At 36.4% G+C, this 21672-nt stretch overlaps 1 protein-coding gene across 4 annotated transcripts in view; it reads right to left on the minus strand.

Annotated features, from left to right (window-relative positions):
• macrod2 (mono-ADP ribosylhydrolase 2) overlaps positions 1 to 21672 on the minus strand; it is a 465786-nt gene that overhangs the window by 325996 nt on the left and 118118 nt on the right. For all 4 annotated transcript variants that reach the window (XM_044137275.1, XM_044137273.1, XM_044137274.1 and 1 more), the window contains exon 5: positions 7249 to 7278. In XM_044137275.1, the coding sequence (XP_043993210.1) occupies positions 7249 to 7278 (30 nt within the window). The remainder of the gene's footprint in view (positions 1 to 7248; positions 7279 to 21672) is intronic.

The raw sequence follows: 21672 nt of genomic DNA on the forward strand, positions 1-21672 counted from the left end.
ACTCAATAAACAATGAAGCAGCAGTAAGAAGCTTCTTCACAGCTTAAGAAATTGACTGCATTTGGTCATTTCTAGTTCAAATATTAAGTAAAAAGATAAATTAAATAATTTTGAACTAAAACAATTCCCTAAAACATTATTTGATATTTAGGAAACTCTTTTTTATTCATGAAAATGCAAAACGGTGCATAAAGACCACTATTTGCTGTTCTAACCTGGAATGGGTTATTGTACACTTGATTTTTTAAAACCACTAAGTTGTTATTTCAGTTGTTGAAACATGTTAGCAAAATCTCATTTGTCTCAGTCTTGCAAGCTTGAAATCATTTGTCGTCTTGTGATCTGAAAATCTGTCTACACTCTTCAAAAAGCTTAGCTTTCCAATTTTTTGGGAACCTAGACGTCACTGAAGACTGTGCTTATAATCATGTTCTTTTTTCAGAATATTATTTAAAGAAATTAATAAACCTTTGATTCAAAGACTGAGAAATCTACCCCCAGTGAGGCAATTTATCACTGGGGGTAGATTGCCTACCCCCTTCTGTGTTATCTTATCAGCATATTATAATATCCTTTTTTTAAAAGGAAGGGAACCACGACTTCATTTGACAATTCAGCGGTTCTTTTATTATTTAGCTAAGTTAGTTTATTTTGTATTCATACCACTTACAAATTAATGCAAAAAAACCTCCCAAAAAACGTTTTTTCATATTTATTTAGCACCATAACAAAAGAATATCTTCATAAGGAGTAAGGACACATTCACTTTCCTTGAACCAAACAGCCTAAAAAGAATAAATATGTGTTTATGTTGTCTATTTACCTCACAAACAGCTTTTTATCTGGAGAGCTAATCCCAAAGAGAAGGACTGACACATATTTAAATTGGTCCTGCCTCAAACACACTTTAAAGGAAATGTGGAACAATACAGCCTAAATAAAAGCTGGGCAAAGAGCAGAGTGTAACTAACTCCACACTAAATGCGAGAAAATACGTAAATCCCAAGGGTGTCCCGCTGACTGAGGAATCTTTGCATTCAATTTATCATTTTACATTATTTAGGCTACTCTGTGGGGAAATACGCTCTCACTGTCATAAGTTATGCTAATGACTGTTACTACCATCTGTGAACTGAGGACTATCAGTCTAACATAGTGTGCAATCTATAACTTATGAGAATAAAATGTCCTTTCTGAATGATTAGTGTGGGGGCATCGTGGGAGCTGTGTAAGGGCCATGAGTTCACCTAGCTCAAATTGTCACCCAACACCCATTGCCGTATCTGAACCCACACCCCTCCCCTGTGCAAAGCACCGTGCCCCAGTCCCCTCCAATCTACTCAATAAACAAGCCTCAGGCAGGACCCAGACAGAGGATAATGGTTCACCTGGAGGTGACAGGAAAAGAAAACAGATCTCTTTGCATAACGAATGGACATACAGATAAGCACTGAGAAGCACTTAGGAATCTTGATAAAGGATTATCCAAACATGTCTGAAACTGAAACATTCCTTTTAGGCACACTGGAGCACACTGTTTTACCGAGAGCCAGTCCTACAATAGATCTGCTGAACATGCATTGCTGGTGTTGTTGTTTTTTTTCTTTTTAGATAAATATACTAGGTTCTCACTTTGTACTGAAAAGTCTGATCTAGGACTCTACAACTAAAATGTCGGATGCATTCCTTCTGCAGAGTAGTAAGTAGTTTTCTAAGAAGTGCTATCAACTACGATTTTGTCAATGTGAGTCTACAGCACATGAAATATTTATCTACTAAAGAAGGTAAAGCACAGAAGGATACGAGTATTATCATAAAAAACATAAAATGGTATGAAGCATAGTTAACCTCAAATGTTACAAATATTAATTTGACTCAAGCAACTGATTTGGAAAACTTAAAGCAGTTTTCTTTTCACTACTCCCCAGACTGTTACGCAAGTGACAAACACTGGTGAATTCATGGACAGCGAAAACAACCCCATATTGAGCTCAGCTGCTCAACTGGAGAAGAAAAAAAGGCCCAACCTTAGAAGAACGATTTGTTTGGGTGGTCTAGTTAAAGCCTAGTGCTAAATGGCCAATGGTTCTGGTTAGAATGGTAATGAGGCAATTCCCCTTCAAGATAGAGACATCAAAGGCAAGGGGAGCTCCCTCTCTTCACACAGCTTTCACAGGGCTTCATGGTATCATTACATGGTTCAATATGAGCTTGAATCCTTGATTTTGTGTGTTAGAAAGGCACAAATGGAAAGAAAAGGGAAGGGTAGGCAACACAATGTTTACATTAGCTCTTTCCTTTTGGGACTATGCCAGCGCCCAGTCATGCTGTGACACACATCACATAGACAACCTGGTACTATTCATAATTACCCTCTATTCACAGAGGCCTCATTTAGTGTGCTATTATCAGAGATCATTGTTATTTCCCTCAATGTATGCTTGGAATCCCGGTGAGACCAACACATCTATTGCAGATAACAGTACTATTTTGGGTGACCCCATTGCGTACACAATACTAAGAGTGAACAGCTGAAATCCCATGAATTCCCATCAGTGATTTCTAAGGATGCAATTGAGCCTTGGGGTGTATGAATCTAGCTTTTTTTTGTCTCAACAACAAACACCAGGAACATGAAAAATTAATTAAAGTAAAAAAGTCCCAAGGCATTCTTATCACTGACCCTTATTATTTTTATAGTGCTCTAGTAGATAAGCAAAATCATACATTCTTCTCTATGTTTTACTATTATGATGTGATTGAAAAAGTATGACTGTTGTTACACTGTTTCCTACCTTGCCAGGTATCCTAATGGGTTAAAAAAACCCTATTAGGTAGGTTTTTTCCTCGCATTTAGGTTTAAATGCGAGAAAATTAAGCCTATTTAAAATAAAATCAACTCCTATCATGTCTCTTTTACTAGACAGGCCATTACCAGGCCCAGTTTGATAATGGAGGTAAAGGAGAACTGACTGCGCTTTTCAGGCAGTCAGTTTCAATAACACATGTGTATTGGGGTCATGGGCGTGGAATTCAATGTTCTACTGAATCATGAAGAGGTATTTTATTTTGCTGCAGCTTTAGTTAAATATTCATAAGTGCTGACAGAGCATCTGCAAAGAATAGCATGAGATCAAGTAAAATTATTGAATCATTGCGGCTAAATTTGGGATTTGCAAATTTGGGATTTAAGATTTGCAAAGATTCTGTCACACAAATAACAGATATACATTGCATCTGTGAGCTGCAACTCATCCAGCGTAACATTTTTCCAAGCAAGATTCAGAGTGAGTTTTACTCAAAAAATGTCTGTCATATTGTGATCATTTTGATGTTATATGTATGTCTCTAATCTAAGCACACAGCAGAACTATTGTCAGTTTGTGTGTTCATATGTGTGTAAATCCCGCACATGCTTGCGCAAAACTTGTTCAGTGTTCCACACTGAATCTCTTACTTGTCATGACCGCTTGGCCCAGCGTCTGCTTTCACAATTTAGATTGTATGCAAATGAACCCCTCATAACTCCCCACTATAAAGACAGTAGTTGGACCAGTTTCTAGATGGTGAAGCCAATAATATAGTGCACTGCATTTACTGTAAAGAGAGAGGAAAGCCAAGGTCCTGGCAATAGTGCACTTGTGACAGGCTTTAACACGTTTTAAATTGAAATTCTGAAAAAGCCCAATGCATCTACAAAACACATTACATAGTGTGATAAATGTTCTGCCCAGGTGTCACCTCTCTGGCTACCTTTTAATGGCAGGCAGCAGCAGACAAATCATCAAACGAGGCCGAGGTAATGATCAAGTTTAATGTCGCCTACATTATACCAAAATAATAAATTCCCTTTCTCTAAGCTCATGTCTGAGCATAGAGAGATGAGCTTAAATGAGCTATGTAGTAAAATGTTCAATTTAAAATGTTTATAAGATGTTTGATCCTTAAAATAATTTCCCTTACAATTTAGATTTTCATTTAAGGAATTAAGTAAGTTGATAAATCATGCCCAAACCAACATGTCTATATTTAAAACGTATGAAAAAAGGGTCTAGGCACAAAGGTAACCAGAGTAAAAGCTTTGTCCAGTTTTCACTTCCTGGCAGGAGGCCCACCTCCACAGCTATGAGAAAATAAGCACAGCTCAGGTGTGTGAGGCCAGCATGATGGATCATCCTGCTGTGAAACTGGCCCTCTTTAGAGCCCAGAGAAGACAGCTGGGAGATAAGGAGGACCCTATATGAGAGCACATCTCCTCTTCCCATCGATCCTCACTGCCACCAAGGCAGGAGGTCTTCACTTGCCAAACCACAGATAGAGGTAGAGAGGCTGGGCAGGGCAACAGAGACAACAATTTTGTCTAGTTTGTAGGCACCTTTAAGTGGAAAAGACACTGAAAAGCTAAACCTCTTTTGGCCTTGTGCTGGTAAAATAAAGCAGGTACAGTTTTTTTTTGAAGAAACATAATATTTTAACTCTTAATATAACAGTCAGATGACTGTTTCTGTTTCTAATTAGTATAATTTGACATTATTATAAATGATTTTAAAAAGCAGTAAAGTAAAACATATGTAATTCTGCGACCTGCTTTGTTGATTATTATTGAAAGAAGTACGAGCGTCAGCATTTATGTGTTAACCTTGTGTTTTGTGTTAGATAAATAACATGAAAGGCATTACCTGAAGTCAGTTAAAACTGAAAAAACCCTTTCTCTGGAAAAAAAAAAAACGTCTGTAGCTACAATTAGAATTCCTCATGCATTAATAAGCACAGCTGCAGGTCTCAATCAGGTGAAAATGTTTCCTTGCAAAGTATGACATTAATTGAAACAAAGGATCTCACATTCCAGTGTTGACAACCATAAATTCAGCTAGATATTTGCCAATACTGTTTTGAAACAGAGCAATCAGCAAAACACCAACACCTATTATTAGTTGAAGAAGACATTGGATCATTCGACAACACAGATTTGAAAAACTGTAAAAAGGTGATATTCCACAATGCAACGGTAATGAGAATATAATAAAAAAGAAAATTGCCTTGTTTTGTTTCTGTGTACATGGCAAATCAATACTGAGATCTGACCGCAGCAGAGACAGACACCAATCAGGAAAACAGTGTACCCTGTTTTGGAGGGCCTGGCTTGGTAATGGAGATGTATGTTTGTGACCTTCGCTCTCAATCAGAGAAATTCTTAAAGTAGTCGTATGCTGAGGGTCTCTTCTTGTGAGTGACAGATTTTGAAACCACACTGCAAGCAAGCACCCTTAACCATCTATCAGACAAGATAAGGCCCACTCCAAGGAGTATGATGAGATGTGAGAAGCTTCGTGTCTCTGACAGCATGTGCACTGAGCATTAAACTATGCTGAGGCTTTGAAGTTCTTCTATGCTCAGCCTTTGTTTGTAATAATTCATATTTGCCAGGTGGTAAGCCTTAATAAACACAAACAAATAAATTATTAATTGTCATGAAAGTAACAGTATTTATTTTCAGCTTATTTTCTATTGCACTGAACATGTTTCTTAAAGTTATTTTCATAAAGCCTGTCAAATGTGGAAAGAGATGGGATGTAGCAGTGGCTTAGGAGTAAAACGCAAGCCATTTTTGGAGACCTTAATCCCTGATGCGGCTGTCACTGGTTTGAATTCCGGTCCGATGATTTTTGCCACCTTTGCCACAGTGAACAATGGTACTAGATTGTAAGCTAAATAGCAAGCTAGACAATGAAACAGCTTGATATCAAAAGCAGCAATAGTAAACATGACCGCAACAAGCTAAATAGCTACATAGCAATGCAGTCTGCAAGGCATAAAGATAGACTGCAAGTTAGATAGCTGAATGCCTAGACAACATTCTAGAGAGCAAGCTCAATAATTGAAAGCAAGGTAGGTAAGTAGGAAACCTAGTTAGATACGTAGTTAAACTGTCTATTTCTACTCACTAACAAAATAGGTAGACGGCTAGCCATACTGAAAGGTGGAGTGTAAGAAAAGCTTCAAAGCAAAAACAGTTACTGGACATAGTGATTAAGATAACTAAATAGCAACCTACACTGCAAGCTAGATAACCAGTTCACTACCACAGTAAATGACATAGTTAGGTGTAACATAGCTAATATAACTATATAATCTAAAGAGCTAAATAGTATAGCATTGAAGAAGAAAGCTCTAAAATTTAGCTATTAGCAGTCAAATGCTAACTACACAGTCTGCTGATGTTAGAATGATATTGGCTTCATTCTAACAAAGAACATGTCTTATTAACTCCTGTGCTCTGCATTGTCGACAGGCTTCTTAGCTAGGCAGCCAGCTAAAAGCTAGCTACAGTGAACACCAGGTTGTTCTGGGGAAGAGGAACCACAGCAATCCATAAATAGCTGAAATACATGAATACGTGAATTCCCAATAGAAAAAACTGAATATTTAAGTAGTACATACCCAAGATATACTTTACTATACATAGTTGAAACCATTTTAGCACTACTAAGTTAATATAGTCTCCCTTATTTCCATTAGAGGGTACAGCTAATTAGCATCAAAGAAAAATAATGGCACTGCACCTCAGTATTTTAGCTTGCCAAGATGCATTGTCTTTCAAACAATATGCTGAACGGGAAAAAATAAATAAAAAAATAAAATCAGTGGGAGTTTTCCGTAAATAATCAGGATTACATTGCACAGGGAAAAAGAAAAAAAAAACGCTTAATAGATGGTTTGCCAATACTGAATCTCAAATAGGCGAGGGTTCATTGTAGCTTGATAGTTTGATACATACAACTTTAACAATTTACTAATAAACTCTAACATGCCATTTTTAACATAGAGCATTTTATCCAGATCTGTTGTCACAGTGGTGAAGAATTATTATCTCAATGATGTCACAGAAAATGTCTAACACCATAGAAAGAAAAAGAAAAAAAAATAGAAGAAAGAAGAGTGGGCAGGAACTCCCTCCCTTCTCACACCACAGTTGGCTGCCTTGGGTTTGCTTCCTTGCTTTGATGATAATGCTCTTTGGCAGGCTGCTAAAGTAATGACCACCTCTCAGTGGCACAGAGCAAGGTTACTCTGTAATATTTTGATCTAATAAAACATTTAGTTAGATTTAAAATAGTCAAAAATAAATAAATAAATAAAATTGTGAAGTTCTCTAAATGAACCATACAACATTTTAGGCTGGTCTATTCACAAACAGAAGGAAGCATATACAAACATTAAATATATTTAAATGTTAATATTACTCACCTCCGCCTCCTCCCAGAAGACTGGTGTTTGCTGGAATGAGAGGAGAAAAAAAAAAGTCAACACACATATGCCCAAAAGACTTTTTCAGTATGGTTTACATAACAAAATCAGAGCAATGTTTCAAATGCATAAACTGTCAATTTATTTTTTTTCCACAGTATAATTTATTTAACCTAAAAGCAAAGATTGTCAGATTATACTTTCCCAGTTGTAAAAGGAAAACTAAAAGTATATATACTAAAAATAAATAAATCAATGATTACTCTTAGATGGAAATGGTGAAAATCATTTAAAAACTGACAAAAATAGTTTGTTTCTCAGTTGACTCAATAATCAATCAAACATTTCATGAGCTCTGCCAAACAAACCAAGTGTTTGTATTTTGATGCTTGCTACCTTCCAACAATTGTTACATGAAAATGAGCCAATAGTTTGTCACATCTCAAATGTACAAAATGTGCTATTGTGTGTGAAAGTGGTTTAGTTGAACAACTACTTCAGCCATTTGGCAGCTAATGTGTCATTCTTTGACAGTGAATTATGATTGAGGTTTTTTTTTTTTTTTTCAAGCACATTAGTTGTGCTCAGCACAAAAAGGTCTATATTACTTAAAATAGTAGTTGCATGTATTTTGCTGAAAGCTGTATGTGCTGATATAAACCTTATGTATAAGCAGTATAAAACATACTTCAGTGAAAAAGCATCCATTACTAAAATGATTGTGGCATTTATTAATAAGGCTCAGTTCTTTGATCTGATACATCTGCAAAGAAAATACAAGAAAGTTCAGCTCACAAACACTTATCCCTTGGCAGACATTAATGAATGACACATAACATAGCATTTCTGCAAGAGGAACCCCAAGTAGAGCATCATTAAAAATTAACTCTTTTTTTCCCTTTTCGTTTGAGTAATCTATTTTCACATACGACAAGAAAGATTAAAAAACTTTTAAGGTACATCTGTTATTTTTATGAAATTCAAAGTAGGTAGCAGTGACACTTGAAGTGTAGTTCATACATCAAAGATAAAAAGAATGATTTTTCACAACATCCGATTAATTATCTTCAGATAGAGCTTCAGCATCAGCCCTGTTCAAAAGCTTATTTAGTCAAAAATGTTTTTTTGTTTTTTTTTCCCCAGAAACAGATAATAACCCTGAGCCATTACCAAAGAAGTCCTTATTTATTAGTGTTTTTAGAGCCTAATTTACATAAAGGAAGTGACATCTGGAGTTCAATCTGCTCATGTTGGATTCTGTGGAAGTATTATTCTCATTTCAGACCCACAAATATGAGTGGGCCTGACAAAGAAAACCTTCCTACAGCAGGTTTTTTATTCATCAAAGGGCTTTTGTTGTGCATCTGTGTGGTCTTTGCGTGCACATACAGTATGACAACTCTCACACACATAAAGTAACAACTCAAACAGGGATGTACTGACAATCCACTGTCATGTTTACAATAGCACCTCTCCAGGTTTTTCTGTGATAAAAAAGACAGTCATGCTCTCGCATCCTTTGTTTAGCTCTGGAATCTGTCAGCCATCAACAAAGAGCACATAACTCAAATGTGCATGCGTTCCTGAACAACTCTGTGTAAATGAAAGTGGTAAATTTCCTGGAAAAATCTGACTCTTTTTCTTGTTAGTCAAGAGACATATCTAGCTTTTACAAGAATTGTTAGGGGAAAAGAAAATCCTTTAATATTATTATAATTGAGCCACTCTTTTGTGTTCTAGAAAGATTGCATGATGACCTGATAACTGCCACCTCCTTTTTCATGGGAAGAGAGAAAAAAAAAACACTGTAGCTGTAAAAGGTGGAGGAGGATAGCACATCATCTCTATTGCAAATTCTTTGTTGTAAATTTACAGAAAAAAAGATGGAATTATTTGTGTTACATTGTTCTGCACTGATATGAAACTGAAATAAATGTAATTTCTGCTTAGGCATTGCCCTAAACATCAAACTTTATGGCACATTTGTATTTTCAGTAAAACCCAACACTTTCAAAGTCAGCTCAAACCCAAGCCAGCGGCCTACTGTTTTTCAACATCATCTATCATCATTGTCTGGTCTCTTGGGGAGCCTTCCTTATTCCTGAGCTATTAAAACACTGGGGTTTAATTACCTGACATTATGGAAATGCATGCCAGAGGGGGGCACTTCATTTACTCCACACCTAATCAGAGATCTGAGATGTGGTTGCTAATCAGACACAACTCTTCTGCATGTATATGTATGCAAGGCAGCATGGCGATAGCAGGGTGAGCTTGGGGTTGAGATATAAGAGGATTTCTGTCTACTTATGATTGGGTATGTTTTTGTCAGTAGGAGAGACAGGCTTACTTAATTGTTGTGGCTTTTTAATAAGAATGAAAACAGAAAAAAAAAACTAAAAATGTGCACTTCTTGCTGTAATCTCACTTTTAATGATCAAAACAAAACAAGTAGTGGTGGCTAGTCTTATAGAACAAAACGATGCTACCAACCCACAAAATTTGTGCACTCAACCCACATACAGTGGACATGTCTCTATTCTTCTATTAAGACACCAAGTTTGTGTAACACATAAAAACATGGCCAAAATAACACATTTTAGAACTTAATTTGACCTATAACATGTACAACTCAATAATAAAATATATTGAATTTTTAAGGAAAAAAAATAAAAACTTCTAGTCTCAAACTTGAAGACTTGATTTTTTTTTTTTTTTTCATTTAAAAAAATAAATTAAAAAGTCTAACAATTAAGGTCAGAATGTTGAAGTTCAGTTAGTTGATGAAACTTTGCTGAGGCATTTCTTTAATGAAATGGAATTATAGTCTCAAAATGCTTTAAGGAAATTTCAAAAAGTGTTTAAGGCAAATTATCTTGCCAATATATTATCTAATAGCCAATATAATGAATGTATGGGAGATAGGCTGTATGTTTAATTAGTACACATTTATACAGCAATATCATTATGACAAATATTATTAATCTTCTTTTAAAATATTTTCTTTTTAATTGAGGCTTAGATCACATTAAAGAGTGATGTGTTGACTTTTTACTACACACCATCACAGAAGACATAAAAATCTGAAATCGAATGCAGATTTGCTTCTCCTCAAGAATGAAACAATACCTGGTTATTATCCTTGGTGCAAATCCAAACAAAAAAGAATCCATATTTAGCCACATCTTTCTCACAATCAATATTTTATACTGTGTGTATTAATTATAAAACAGCTTTCCGTGCTGTTTTGCTCGCCTTGGGCTCACACTGAGCATCTTGTGTGGGATCAACACATTTATGCCTTTAGAAAAGCAATGGGAGAGTGAACAATTAGTATTACCAGAAGACCATTATCTATTTCTGCTAGTGGCTGAATGTCCACATGTGGAGCCCTCTCTTGGAATAAATGGTTAATGGACTTCTGAGTTTACCACCCTCTTTTGGGTCTGTCCCCAAGATAGATTTAAACTTTTTTTTTTTTTTTTTTTTTTTAAACACAGGCCAAACCACATCTTCTGCTCAACAAAAACTAAATAAAACCCATCGCATTAAACAAAATAAGCAGTATACGAGATTACTGAACTTAAATATTTCTTTAGCAACAAAGCTAAGCTTTGAAGCATTGCAATGACCCAATTAATGAGAGGAAAGTCTGAATCCAGCAGAGTAGGCTTTAACTTGTAACTGTGTGTTGTGGCATCATCCCTGTGGTAACCACAGCACGGGCCATAAATCCCAGTGGAAATGCTCCCCAGATTGCCTGGGGACAGTAAGGACTTGTTGGTCCATCAAACTCATGCCAGCACAGTCACTGTCAGGACAAGAAGTTCTTGTAGGGAGAGAAACTAGATACCACTGTTGTAACTCTTCAAATCAAGCAAAATAACAGAATGATAGTCCATGACTGTGACAGGGGTGTTTCTTTTTATTGTGGCCATATGGTGAATATGCTGTAGTCTGATATAAATCTCCAAATCATCTTACTATGTCATGATATCTTCAAATCATTCAGACAAAGGGCTTACATGCCTCGATTGTGTTAGCACAGAGAGTACTTAGGATTTGATCACTGCTGCGTGTTTGGTGTTGTCCCCTCATCCTTAGATCATGCTTGTTAACTGGAAAGCTCTAGTGCATAACCACAAAACCTCAAGGCAGTAAACAAATCCACTGTCTACCTTCTGGTCTGTGCCACTTAACTGAACCTTCTCAGTATGCTTTGTCAAATGCACATGCCTTATCCTCAGTGTGCTTCTCAGTCAGCTCAGAGTATACTCTGCTGTGACTCTGGGATAAAAAGGAAAGGAAGAGAAACTGATACAAAATTCTGGTACGGATTTCCTGCTCTGCTTCTAAACTATAATCTTAGTGCAAATATTTTCTAAAGGAACCATAAGTGCCACGATGGTGTAATGCTAGCAGCCTTCCTACATCTGACCAAATTTACTGCATTTCAGCCCAACTTGAACTATAGATAACATTTCATTTAAAAAAATAAATTAAAAAGTCTAACAATTAAGGTCAGAATGTTGAAGTTCAGTTAGTTGATGAAAGCTTTGTTATTTTATTGGGGTTTTATTTTCAGGGGAACATTGTCATCTACTTCCAGCTCTTTCCTTTCCTTCAAACCAAAAAACAGTCACACACGTTTTTCCACTCCAACAGTTGTCTTAACAAGCCCTGAGATTGTGTGACTTTTCACCAGACATACAAATGTACACACAACATCCTGCACACATTGCACTTACACACCAAATGGAGCGATTGGAGCTAGAATTTGCTACCTAGAGCGAGCCATCTAATGTTTTAGGAGCTTTGTTTTATTGAAGTAATTCTAACCTTTAATGACGAGGGACCGCTTCGCCATTTCTCTCGGCTGAAATTCAAACAAATAGAAATAAAACTTAAATGAGCCATCAACTGAGAAACGAGAGAGGAGCAGCATCAATAGTATTTCTTATTTGTTGCGCATTAAAAATGCATGTCACACCACACATGCAGCCCTGCCTGATAATACTCGTTGGCATTTTTTGTTCTTTATTGCTTTTAGCGGCCTCTGAGGAGACTGACTGAGCTAGACAAACTAGTGGAAGAGCTGGCATCATCACAGAAGCAGATTTACTCACAATGATGCAACTGTGACTCAAACAAATGAGGAAAATATCACACTCAAATATACCAGGTGGATAAGCTAACATCTCAATAACAAATACATTCACAACCACCTGAGCAAAATCTTGATCCAAGCAGTCAAAATAAAAAATGTACTACTGATAAAATATTTAATACATGCTCTTTTTTTAGGCTTTAGTGACAAGTGACAGCAACATTGCTGTGTGAAATATTGAGTGTGAATCTTGTGCAAAAATTAAGTAATATTGCAAGAGTATAAATCTGAAAATGTTTTGAAGTCCCCATGGGTGAGCACTGTAGTGATATGGTGAAAAAACCTTACCATTAGACTAGAAGGAGTTTTTCCCAGTACTATAATTCTTATTACATCACACAGACAAAAACAAGATCTTTTACCACCATTACATCAACATTTCCAATAAATTTAATCAGCCTGTGAAAGATTTTTCACAAGATGATTTTGGAAGGAAAATCAATAAAGAAAATAAAAAATAACCCTGACTAATATGCATCTAAAAAAATATGCTTTCTACTGGACAATGTTTACTGCCTGTGGTTAGAAATATATAGTATTCACACCTTTCTTCAAGAACTGAGGCGCTTTATGTTATGATGTCAGAATGTATCGAAGTGACAGCAAGGTGGTGTCACCGTGATTAATCCCTCTCCTCCGCACGCTTGTCACCGCCATAGCAAAGCAACAAAACCAGATGCCAAAGCCAGCCCACACATCTATTGTTATAATTACCTGACCTTCACATCCACATTAATGAGCCCAGGATGATCCCCCTCTCTTTCATCATTTGGCTTTCGAGCCCTCCTTTTATCTAACAAGGTCACCTTTCACAACACACTGCTTCGCCCTGAAATACACATCCCCCTCATAAATATACATCCACCTGCATCTGCTCAACCCCCCCACCCATTCTTGCATTGGGAGCTTGCAGAAATTACAAGAAAATAATAAAAACGAAGGTGGGGTAAGTGAAGCAGACTTTTATACTTCTTCTGAAGTTGTGCATCAAGGCGACATGAACGCCACCACAGTAAGAATCCAACAATGACATCTACAACTGCAACGTTATTTAGTAATTGCCTTAATGCAAAACCTGTAGTGTGAATGAGGAACACTTCCTGCATCATCTCCTGAGAGATGCTGCAGTGGGGAGAGGAAGAGCAGAGTTCATATGATAATCTGGTTCCACTTTCCAAATCATAAACCCACTGTGGCTGACACAACAGTTAAATGAATGTGGTTTGTGAGAAAACCACAAACAATTTGTTTGAAAATAACATTATTCCTTTTTTCTTTTTTTTGCATGTCTCCCTTTGTATTCCTTGTTTAACACTGCCTTGAAAGTTTTATTCAATGGAACACAAAATATTTCATAATTGAGAAGAGCGGAAAAAAGGATACATATTTTTATAATTACTCTGTTTACAAATAAAAACTAAAAGGGGTCTTGTGTTTGGGTTGAGCTCCCCTGAATTGATATGCAGAATCTGCAGGACCACATCTTTCTGCAGTTGCAAGTGCAAGGCTTTTAGACAGTCTGTGTGTCTGCACACTTTGCATGTCTAGAAACTAGAACTTATATCTGCTGTTCTTTGTAAGCTAATTCAAACTGGAATAAAATTGGTAATTGTTAAACATGATTACATTTACCAACTTTGCCTTCTCTTCACCGCCTTCATTATTTCAAGATCCAGTTGGAAAGCTCTTATTTGTCTTTTCTCTTGCTCCATTTCATCTGTATGAACATTCCCTCAGATCGTTGGACCAGTAACTTTTAGTGGCATTAGGGACATGATATGAACTGCAGAGACTATGGAACTCTTTACAATTGCAAAATCATGTATCTGTGCGTACATTTTTAGTCATTTTTGTTATACAGCTTTCATTTGTTTTATATAACTTAATACTCTAGAACCACAAAACAAACTGAATAGCTTTATTATTATGCTTCATTCTTGTTAAAACAAACTGAAAAGTTTATAGCAAGGCTTTTTATACAAGATTGTAAAAACAAATTTCAAAACATTTATATGAAAGGACAATAAATAGGTCACTAGCATGTTAAAATCATTATATATTTTATCTGGTGAGTGATGAAAACTGAAAGTGCACAGTCAAAACAAGGATCAAAACTGCAACACATACCAAGATAATTTAGCTAATGAGTACACGCATGCCAAGTTTGAGGAATTTGGTTAAGATTATATTGGTTTTTATTAACCTTGACAAGAACTAGTGTCAGCACAAAGATCCAGCAGGATTTGGCCCAGCAGCTGCACAATCATTGTGGCAAATTTCCGGATTAGTCTCCAGTCGACCAGTCTTCCCTCCTGGTGATCAGCTTTGCTGATATAGAAAAGACTTCCAGGCACCTTGAGGGTCCTCTAATATCATTAAGCCCAGTCAGGTACCACCCTAGCAGCCAGACAGTGTTCTTTACTACATTAAACACAACATGGCTGGACAGTTTTAAACTGGAAATACTATACAATTTATGTACATCTTCTAAAAAGGCTTTCTCCTTGACATACCACTACATTCTTTTTGTGAAAAAAAAATCTGGAAATGACGACCTGAAGGCTGGACCAACGTATATATGCTCACACTTAAAAGTCCATATAGCCTGAGTGCAGACCATTGCATTAAGGAAGAGTGCATTGTCTTTTTTAACACTAACTGTATTTTAACTTCTCTTACTTCCTTAGCAAAATCCACTTAACAGGTACTTAAGAGAATCCATTCCCACTAGCGTTTATTTGATCATAGCGCCCTAAGTGTTGAGGTCATGTGTGAAGAGCACCCTGGAGGTAAAGGTTTAAGTCACAGGAACTCATCTCTCTGTAGTGCCAGGAACACTCCAGAATGATCTTGTTTTCTCCTTATTGAGTGCAGAGTATTAGACAGATTAATTAAAGGCAGTTTATCAAAAAGAGCGTCCATCTTTTAGCTTCACATTTGAATCTGGATGGAGGCATTAGTACAAGAAAACTGGGAAGGATTTAGCAAAGTACAACAAACTATTCAAAATAACAATCTATAGTATTTAATAAGAGAATTAATATTTTATTAATGCTCAATTCTTAGCTGCTTTTCTTAAACATACAATATTTTGGCTTAACATGTTTCATATACTTTTCTTCCGGAATAATAAAATAATTAGTGTGGTCTAGATCAAAAATAATATATTTGTTAGTTTATCAATATAATTAATATAAGTAATTTCAGTGCTTAAATCTAATTTTCTGAAAACCTTGTATTATACCACATTTCCTTCTTATTAGGGACGCACCGATGCCTATACCAGCATCGGGTATCAATCCAATATCATGTGCATGTACTCGAACGAAATAATTAGTGAGCTTTAGATCACTGTACAGAAAAGTACTCCAATATTACAGGATCCAATAACAGTGTGGTGGGAGCTTCATTTCCCTCTAACAGATAACATCAGTTCTAAAAAGACTCTGCCAAATGTATAGCCAAACATCAATCCAAAACTTACTAACTTTGCAGATTTTTTAAGAAGACAACCAATTCACTATATGCAGCATACAGGAAATGACTTCCATTGAATGTCAGTGAAACTGCTACTCTGTTGGATATGAATCAAAACACTGTGTAGAATGCCCTCAGCAAATGGCTCCGCAAAAATAAGAAAACTGGGTAATGACTAAAACTAGACCAGGATGAAATGATAAAGGAGTGTCTCGTATTCAGTTGTGAATGTTGTCTGTGTTTGCAGTGGCTTTTATGTTTCCAAGACTGATAACAGTATTAAAAGCATCAGAATGATCTTTAAATCAAATTCTTGTCAGCTGCTCCAAAAGTAAAGTGTGTGTACAATATAGATGAATCAATTAAATCAGAAAAAGTAAAGAACAGACTGTGACATGCATACATTTTAACTTCTACTAGGAGTTCACATTGTTAGCCAAGTTATCATAGCTAACTCCAACAGCAATGGGTTGTTTTTTTTTCCTAGATTCTTAACATTACCAATCTTTGTCCAAGTGTTCCTATGGCTGGTGAAATAACCAAGGAAGGAGAGTGGAAACTGAAATGAAACTCGAATGACTGCAGTTAAACCTCCTGCTGCTGCTGGACTTCCTCAAGGCACCAAGACTCATGTTATATTTACAGTAACAATATTTATTTTAAATGTTTTTAAAAGAGATATTGTATATGATTGTAATTTGTACATTGTATATTGTATATTATTGATATAATAAAAACACAAACTGATGTCTTCAGACTAAAGCATTTCTGGAATGGGCCATATTGAGCAGAATGTAATGAGCTCCACTTTTCCGTTTAAACCTTAAGCAATCATAAAAATACACACATTGCTGTACACTAATGGCATTATGACTATTTAGTTCTATCCAATATTACAATCTTATGATTCACCCATCCTAAGCTGTATATTTTTCAGTGATGCATCTTAGTGAGGATGGAAGGTGGGAGGGCAGCGAGTGTCAGTGGAGCATCCGAGTGAATGCCAAGATGTGGGTTTTCTATGCAAACCTTTCCATTGTAATGAGATGAGCAATATTACAGTAATCAACTTGTCATTAAGTGTTCTCAATGTTCTGGCTGATCAGTGTTTATAAAACACTGATCCAGTGAAGGGAAACTCTTATTAATAATTAAGGCCACCTTATTAATAATAAGTACTAATAATTAACTGAGTCGACATTACCGCTAGAGGTTTGAACAGTTTAATAATAAGCAAAGGTATTTCCCAATTATGATTTAATGACGTCCTCATGCATGCCAAGAAATAAATATCATTTTCATCTACAGCAACTACATCAATTCAGTTCTGAGTCTTCCACTGATTTCGTCAGCTACAGAACAGAAACAGTAGCAGTGAACATAAAGTCCATGAAAACAAAAAGAAAACTGTCAATCATTTTCCTGTTTCACAGAAACTGAAATGCATGTGTTGTCTGTTGGTCAGAAAATCAAGATGTAGACCGGTAGAGCTATGGATAGATAGTTTTGATAAATATCACAATACAGTTGAACATTTCTAAGACCACATCTGTTTTAATACAAACATAGCAAACATATTAAATGACTTACAAAACATTATTATTAACGAATTTAATAAGAAAAATTGTGAAATAGAAAAGATGTTATGAATAATGACACTCTAAAAGTGAAAATATGTTTGAAAACCAGAAAAAAAATGCTAATGAAGTTCACACTTTAATTAGCATTTTGTAAAAATGTTTAAATACTGAAGTACTGCCTCTAAGAAAAACATATATTGTCTGTCTCTAGCCTGCCTTTAACGCTTGTACTGACCTTTTCTGTTGTTCAATAAATGTTTGAAATTTTGCCCAGCGCTAGAAGCAGGTATACATATAGATTCAGTAATATAATGCTTCCTTTTAGACCACAAAACGACACTGAGGCAATTTAACTTGACAGTTGCCTCCATAAATAAATAAATAGCAGGTAAAACCAGCTGTGTAAGACATGACAGAACTGTGGAAGACTGAATAAAGAGTTAAAAGGACTAGCAGTGGGGGTTCAACTACCCTCCTTGTATATTTTTCCAGCTTTTTAAACAGAATAACCCAATCTTTATCCACACTCAAAGTAAGTCTATTCTGGCTTCATAAGGAGGCTTTTCTGTTGCTCTCTTTGCTAAATGGATGTGAGCCATTTCATTCATCTTTTAGAATGTAAAGAAGGGCTACACTTCACATAAAGGGAATAAAGGCTTGATTGAATGGATTTAATGTTCTGATTTACAAGAGTGAAATGATTAATGTCACTGACTTAAAAAAAAGCAAGGATTTGTGTCATTAATATATTTTAAGTGACGCTTTCAAAAATTAGCCTTGAAAGGAAGACACAAAGCAAAGCAACGGCTGTTAGGTGGTACAACCAGTTAAGATGAAGAAAGCACTCAGGTTCACAGGAATGGGATTTCAATAGTTTTTTTTTTTTCTTAACTAAGAATCTCTTCTGCTTTTGGAGAGAATGTTTCACTCCTGTCAAATTTAGGAGTAAAGAGAAAATATATCTGGAGAGGAGTTAAACTGAAGTTACTAAAAGAAAATTCAGGGAATATTGAACCAGTCAGAATTGTTTAGCACTCCTCCATCACCCCCACCTGCAGTTCAGGTTACCCACTGAAAATACCACCCACTGTTTTCTGTGGTAGATTTCTACCCAGTATTACAGGTTCATCCCAATCTCCTGTAGCGAAGACAAGGGGAGCAGAAAAACCACCATGATTCCTGCCAAAGAAACTAACATTTTGCCACTGCTGCCACTTGTGAAATGACAAAGTATTTTCAGAACTCATTTATCGTGCATCTTGATTGACTGACAGATTCCGACAAGGAAGGGGGGTTGAAGGAATCATACTGGCAGAACAGACATGATGCACAACAAAGCAAGGAGAGGAATGGCAGCGGATGAGATTGCAAGTGCTCACTAGATTGCTGGGATCTGTTCTGGAATTGCACTGCTCGTGGTGGCAGCATATTGCAGTAGCTGTTGCCCTAGTTCTAATGTTTGTTTTTTGTAGACTTCTTTTCATTTTTTGTTTGCTTTTGAGGTATCACTTAATTTCTTGTGCTTTTGAATGCTGTGCAACTGTAGGGGTTTTTATTATTACTTTTTTTACTTCTAGACAGCTATGTGTATTGTTTTTACAACTGGGAGAAGCTAATTAGCACCAAAAACCTGAACTGTGACATCAAATCCCAGAGGAGTTGAACAGGACTTTTCATGAATGCAGATCAAGACCAAAGAGCAAAGAGGAAAGGAGGAAGCCCAAACCATCTCTTCCATTAATCATAATGATCCAGGATCACATCCCCGACTTCACTGTCTCTCTGTCCAGCATTCTTACCAACCGGCAAGACAAATATTTAAATACGAGTAGCAAAAGCAAATGCGGTTGATTAACAGTGATAGTGTTGTTCAGAATATGTTATTGTGGAATATTCCTGTCCACAACATCGTCAACCATGATCAGACATATCAAAACTACAATACCTGCTAGATGCTGTCAGTTGCCTTTAACCACAACCCAACAACAAAGAAAATGTATTTGAAGTGATTATTCAAAGCATCAAACAATTTTTCTCAGCTTGAAAAAAATATAGCAGTGTCAATAATGTAGAAATTTAATGATTCCTATAAACTCCAATCCAAAAGGCTGGGTTTGCTAGTGCTGTTGGTTGATTAAATTCATTTGCTTTGGTAAAGTGACTTTGTATTCTCCATTAGTGAGCTCAAATCAGACTCACAGTGCTTCTCACAATAACCTGCCAGGCCAGAAGCTCATCCTGTATTACAACCTCTTTGCTTCATCATGCATTCTGTCGTTATCCCTTGAAAACCTAATGCTAATATTTAAACAGAGGGTCCACTCTGACTAAACAGGGTCCCTCAAACTCATAAGAGCATACAGTAATATCCACAGTAACATGACCTGTCCTCTTGCCTCCATTTGCCTCCAAGCAGCTAGACTCTTAAATCGCTTAAGAGTGCAAGAGAAAGTACAGAATTACACAGAATTTCCAGTATTTCTGACTGAACGACTCATAAAATGTAATATGAACATTATCTGAGTCCCATTACAGGCAAACACAATACGGTTAAATTAATAAAACACATGCAGTTATACCTTTCACGCTGTTAGACTCTAGGATGGCTGACATCAAATAATCTTAGGAAGAGCTACAATCAAAACATCCCCCCACTTACCCACTCAGAAGAGAATGAAACAACAGTCATCTACATTACACTAAATAATTGACAGACACGCTGCAGGCTGAGGAGTTCTAATAGCTATCTTGGGGATACCAGCAAGAAGGATAGATTGACAATGATTATATCTCCCTGAATGATATCCCTGTTTTCCTGCTGAACTTTGCAGAACTGCTTTAATTGAAGCAGTTAAATGACTTCCTTCAAAGCTCTTTGCTTTCTGGCTGAACATGGACATTATTCCACTACAGCTGTCATGTTGTATGTCAAAGCAAAGATTTAAATGAGATACCCACTTTCCATTGGAAAATACCCAAGAGTCTTCATTCAAAGAGCACAAAACGAATAGTTCATATACCATTTTAGAAGTGCAACAATATGTGCCTCCTCCGGTAGTTTATCCAAGCTGTGACAGTTTTACACCAGACTGCCAGGTTTAGTGTTCCTGTGTGAGGAACCTTACAAAGAAAAGGAGGTGGGGCAGTGCACAGAGTTTCTGCAGGTTGGTACACTCAACACTAAATCACATTTGAGCGCAAGTTACATTGTTGGAGGGCTGTCACTTCTGGAGAGGCAATTTATGTTTCTTTTAGACATGCCAAAGAAAATTAAGGCTTTCTGTAGCTCACATACTGATAGTAACTGTGAGGCTGATTATAGAACAGAATCTTAAAGGCGAAGACGACACAGCTGGAAGAACCCCTCTAAGATTTATTCTCTTTCCTTATAATTCCTTTCCCTTGCACTCGACTGGGCACAGAAGACACAGATCCCAGAGTAAAACAATTTAAATCCCTATCTCATCCTCACCAGTGAGCTACCTCTCTGCTAGGTGGGATCCCATAGCTGGAGAAAAAGAATATAGTTTTAAAAAAAAAAAATCCCAACAGAAAACGATCCAAAAAAGAGATAAAGTGAAAGCAAACACCCTGAAAGATAATTCTGCAACTAGGAAGAAAGAAAAGTGACTTTGTACACACAAATAAGAGTGGGAAAAAGCGTACAGAATTTTCTTGCAATTAAGAATGTGAAGCCAAAAACTGAAGAAGAGAGACCAAGAGAGGCAGACAATTTATTCTCCTGTTTTGATGAAAAGAACTCATTAGAATAAAATCGTCAGTGCCAAGTCCCCCCCCGATGCCCCCCTTCTGGCTTGCAAGGTCAAAGAAAATTTGTAATGCATAATTTTGATGTCCAATGCAACACTTCATACTCATTTTAATACTGTAGAATAAAAAGAGTGTGTACATTTACATCTATTAGAGTAGTGCTCTAATAGATCCAAAAGGAAATAAAAAAGGAAATAGTCGCTCCAAATGATTATGATAAAGCAGAAGAAGATTAGAGAGTAAATTTCAGCCTGTAAAAGACATGCTAGTGCAAAAAAATAAATAAATCAGAGCTTAAAATAAGCTCTATTTGCACCAAACTTAGACTGCTGCACAAAATGAAAAACAATTAAAAATTAGTAGGCTGTCTCTGCAGAGTGTTGGAGAGGCTTCCCGAGGTGCTCTGTGCTCCTCATTATTCAGGAACAG

This window comes from Gambusia affinis, linkage group LG13 (genome assembly GCF_019740435.1).
Source record: "Gambusia affinis linkage group LG13, SWU_Gaff_1.0, whole genome shotgun sequence".
NCBI classification, from domain to species: Eukaryota; Metazoa; Chordata; class Actinopteri; order Cyprinodontiformes; family Poeciliidae; genus Gambusia; species Gambusia affinis.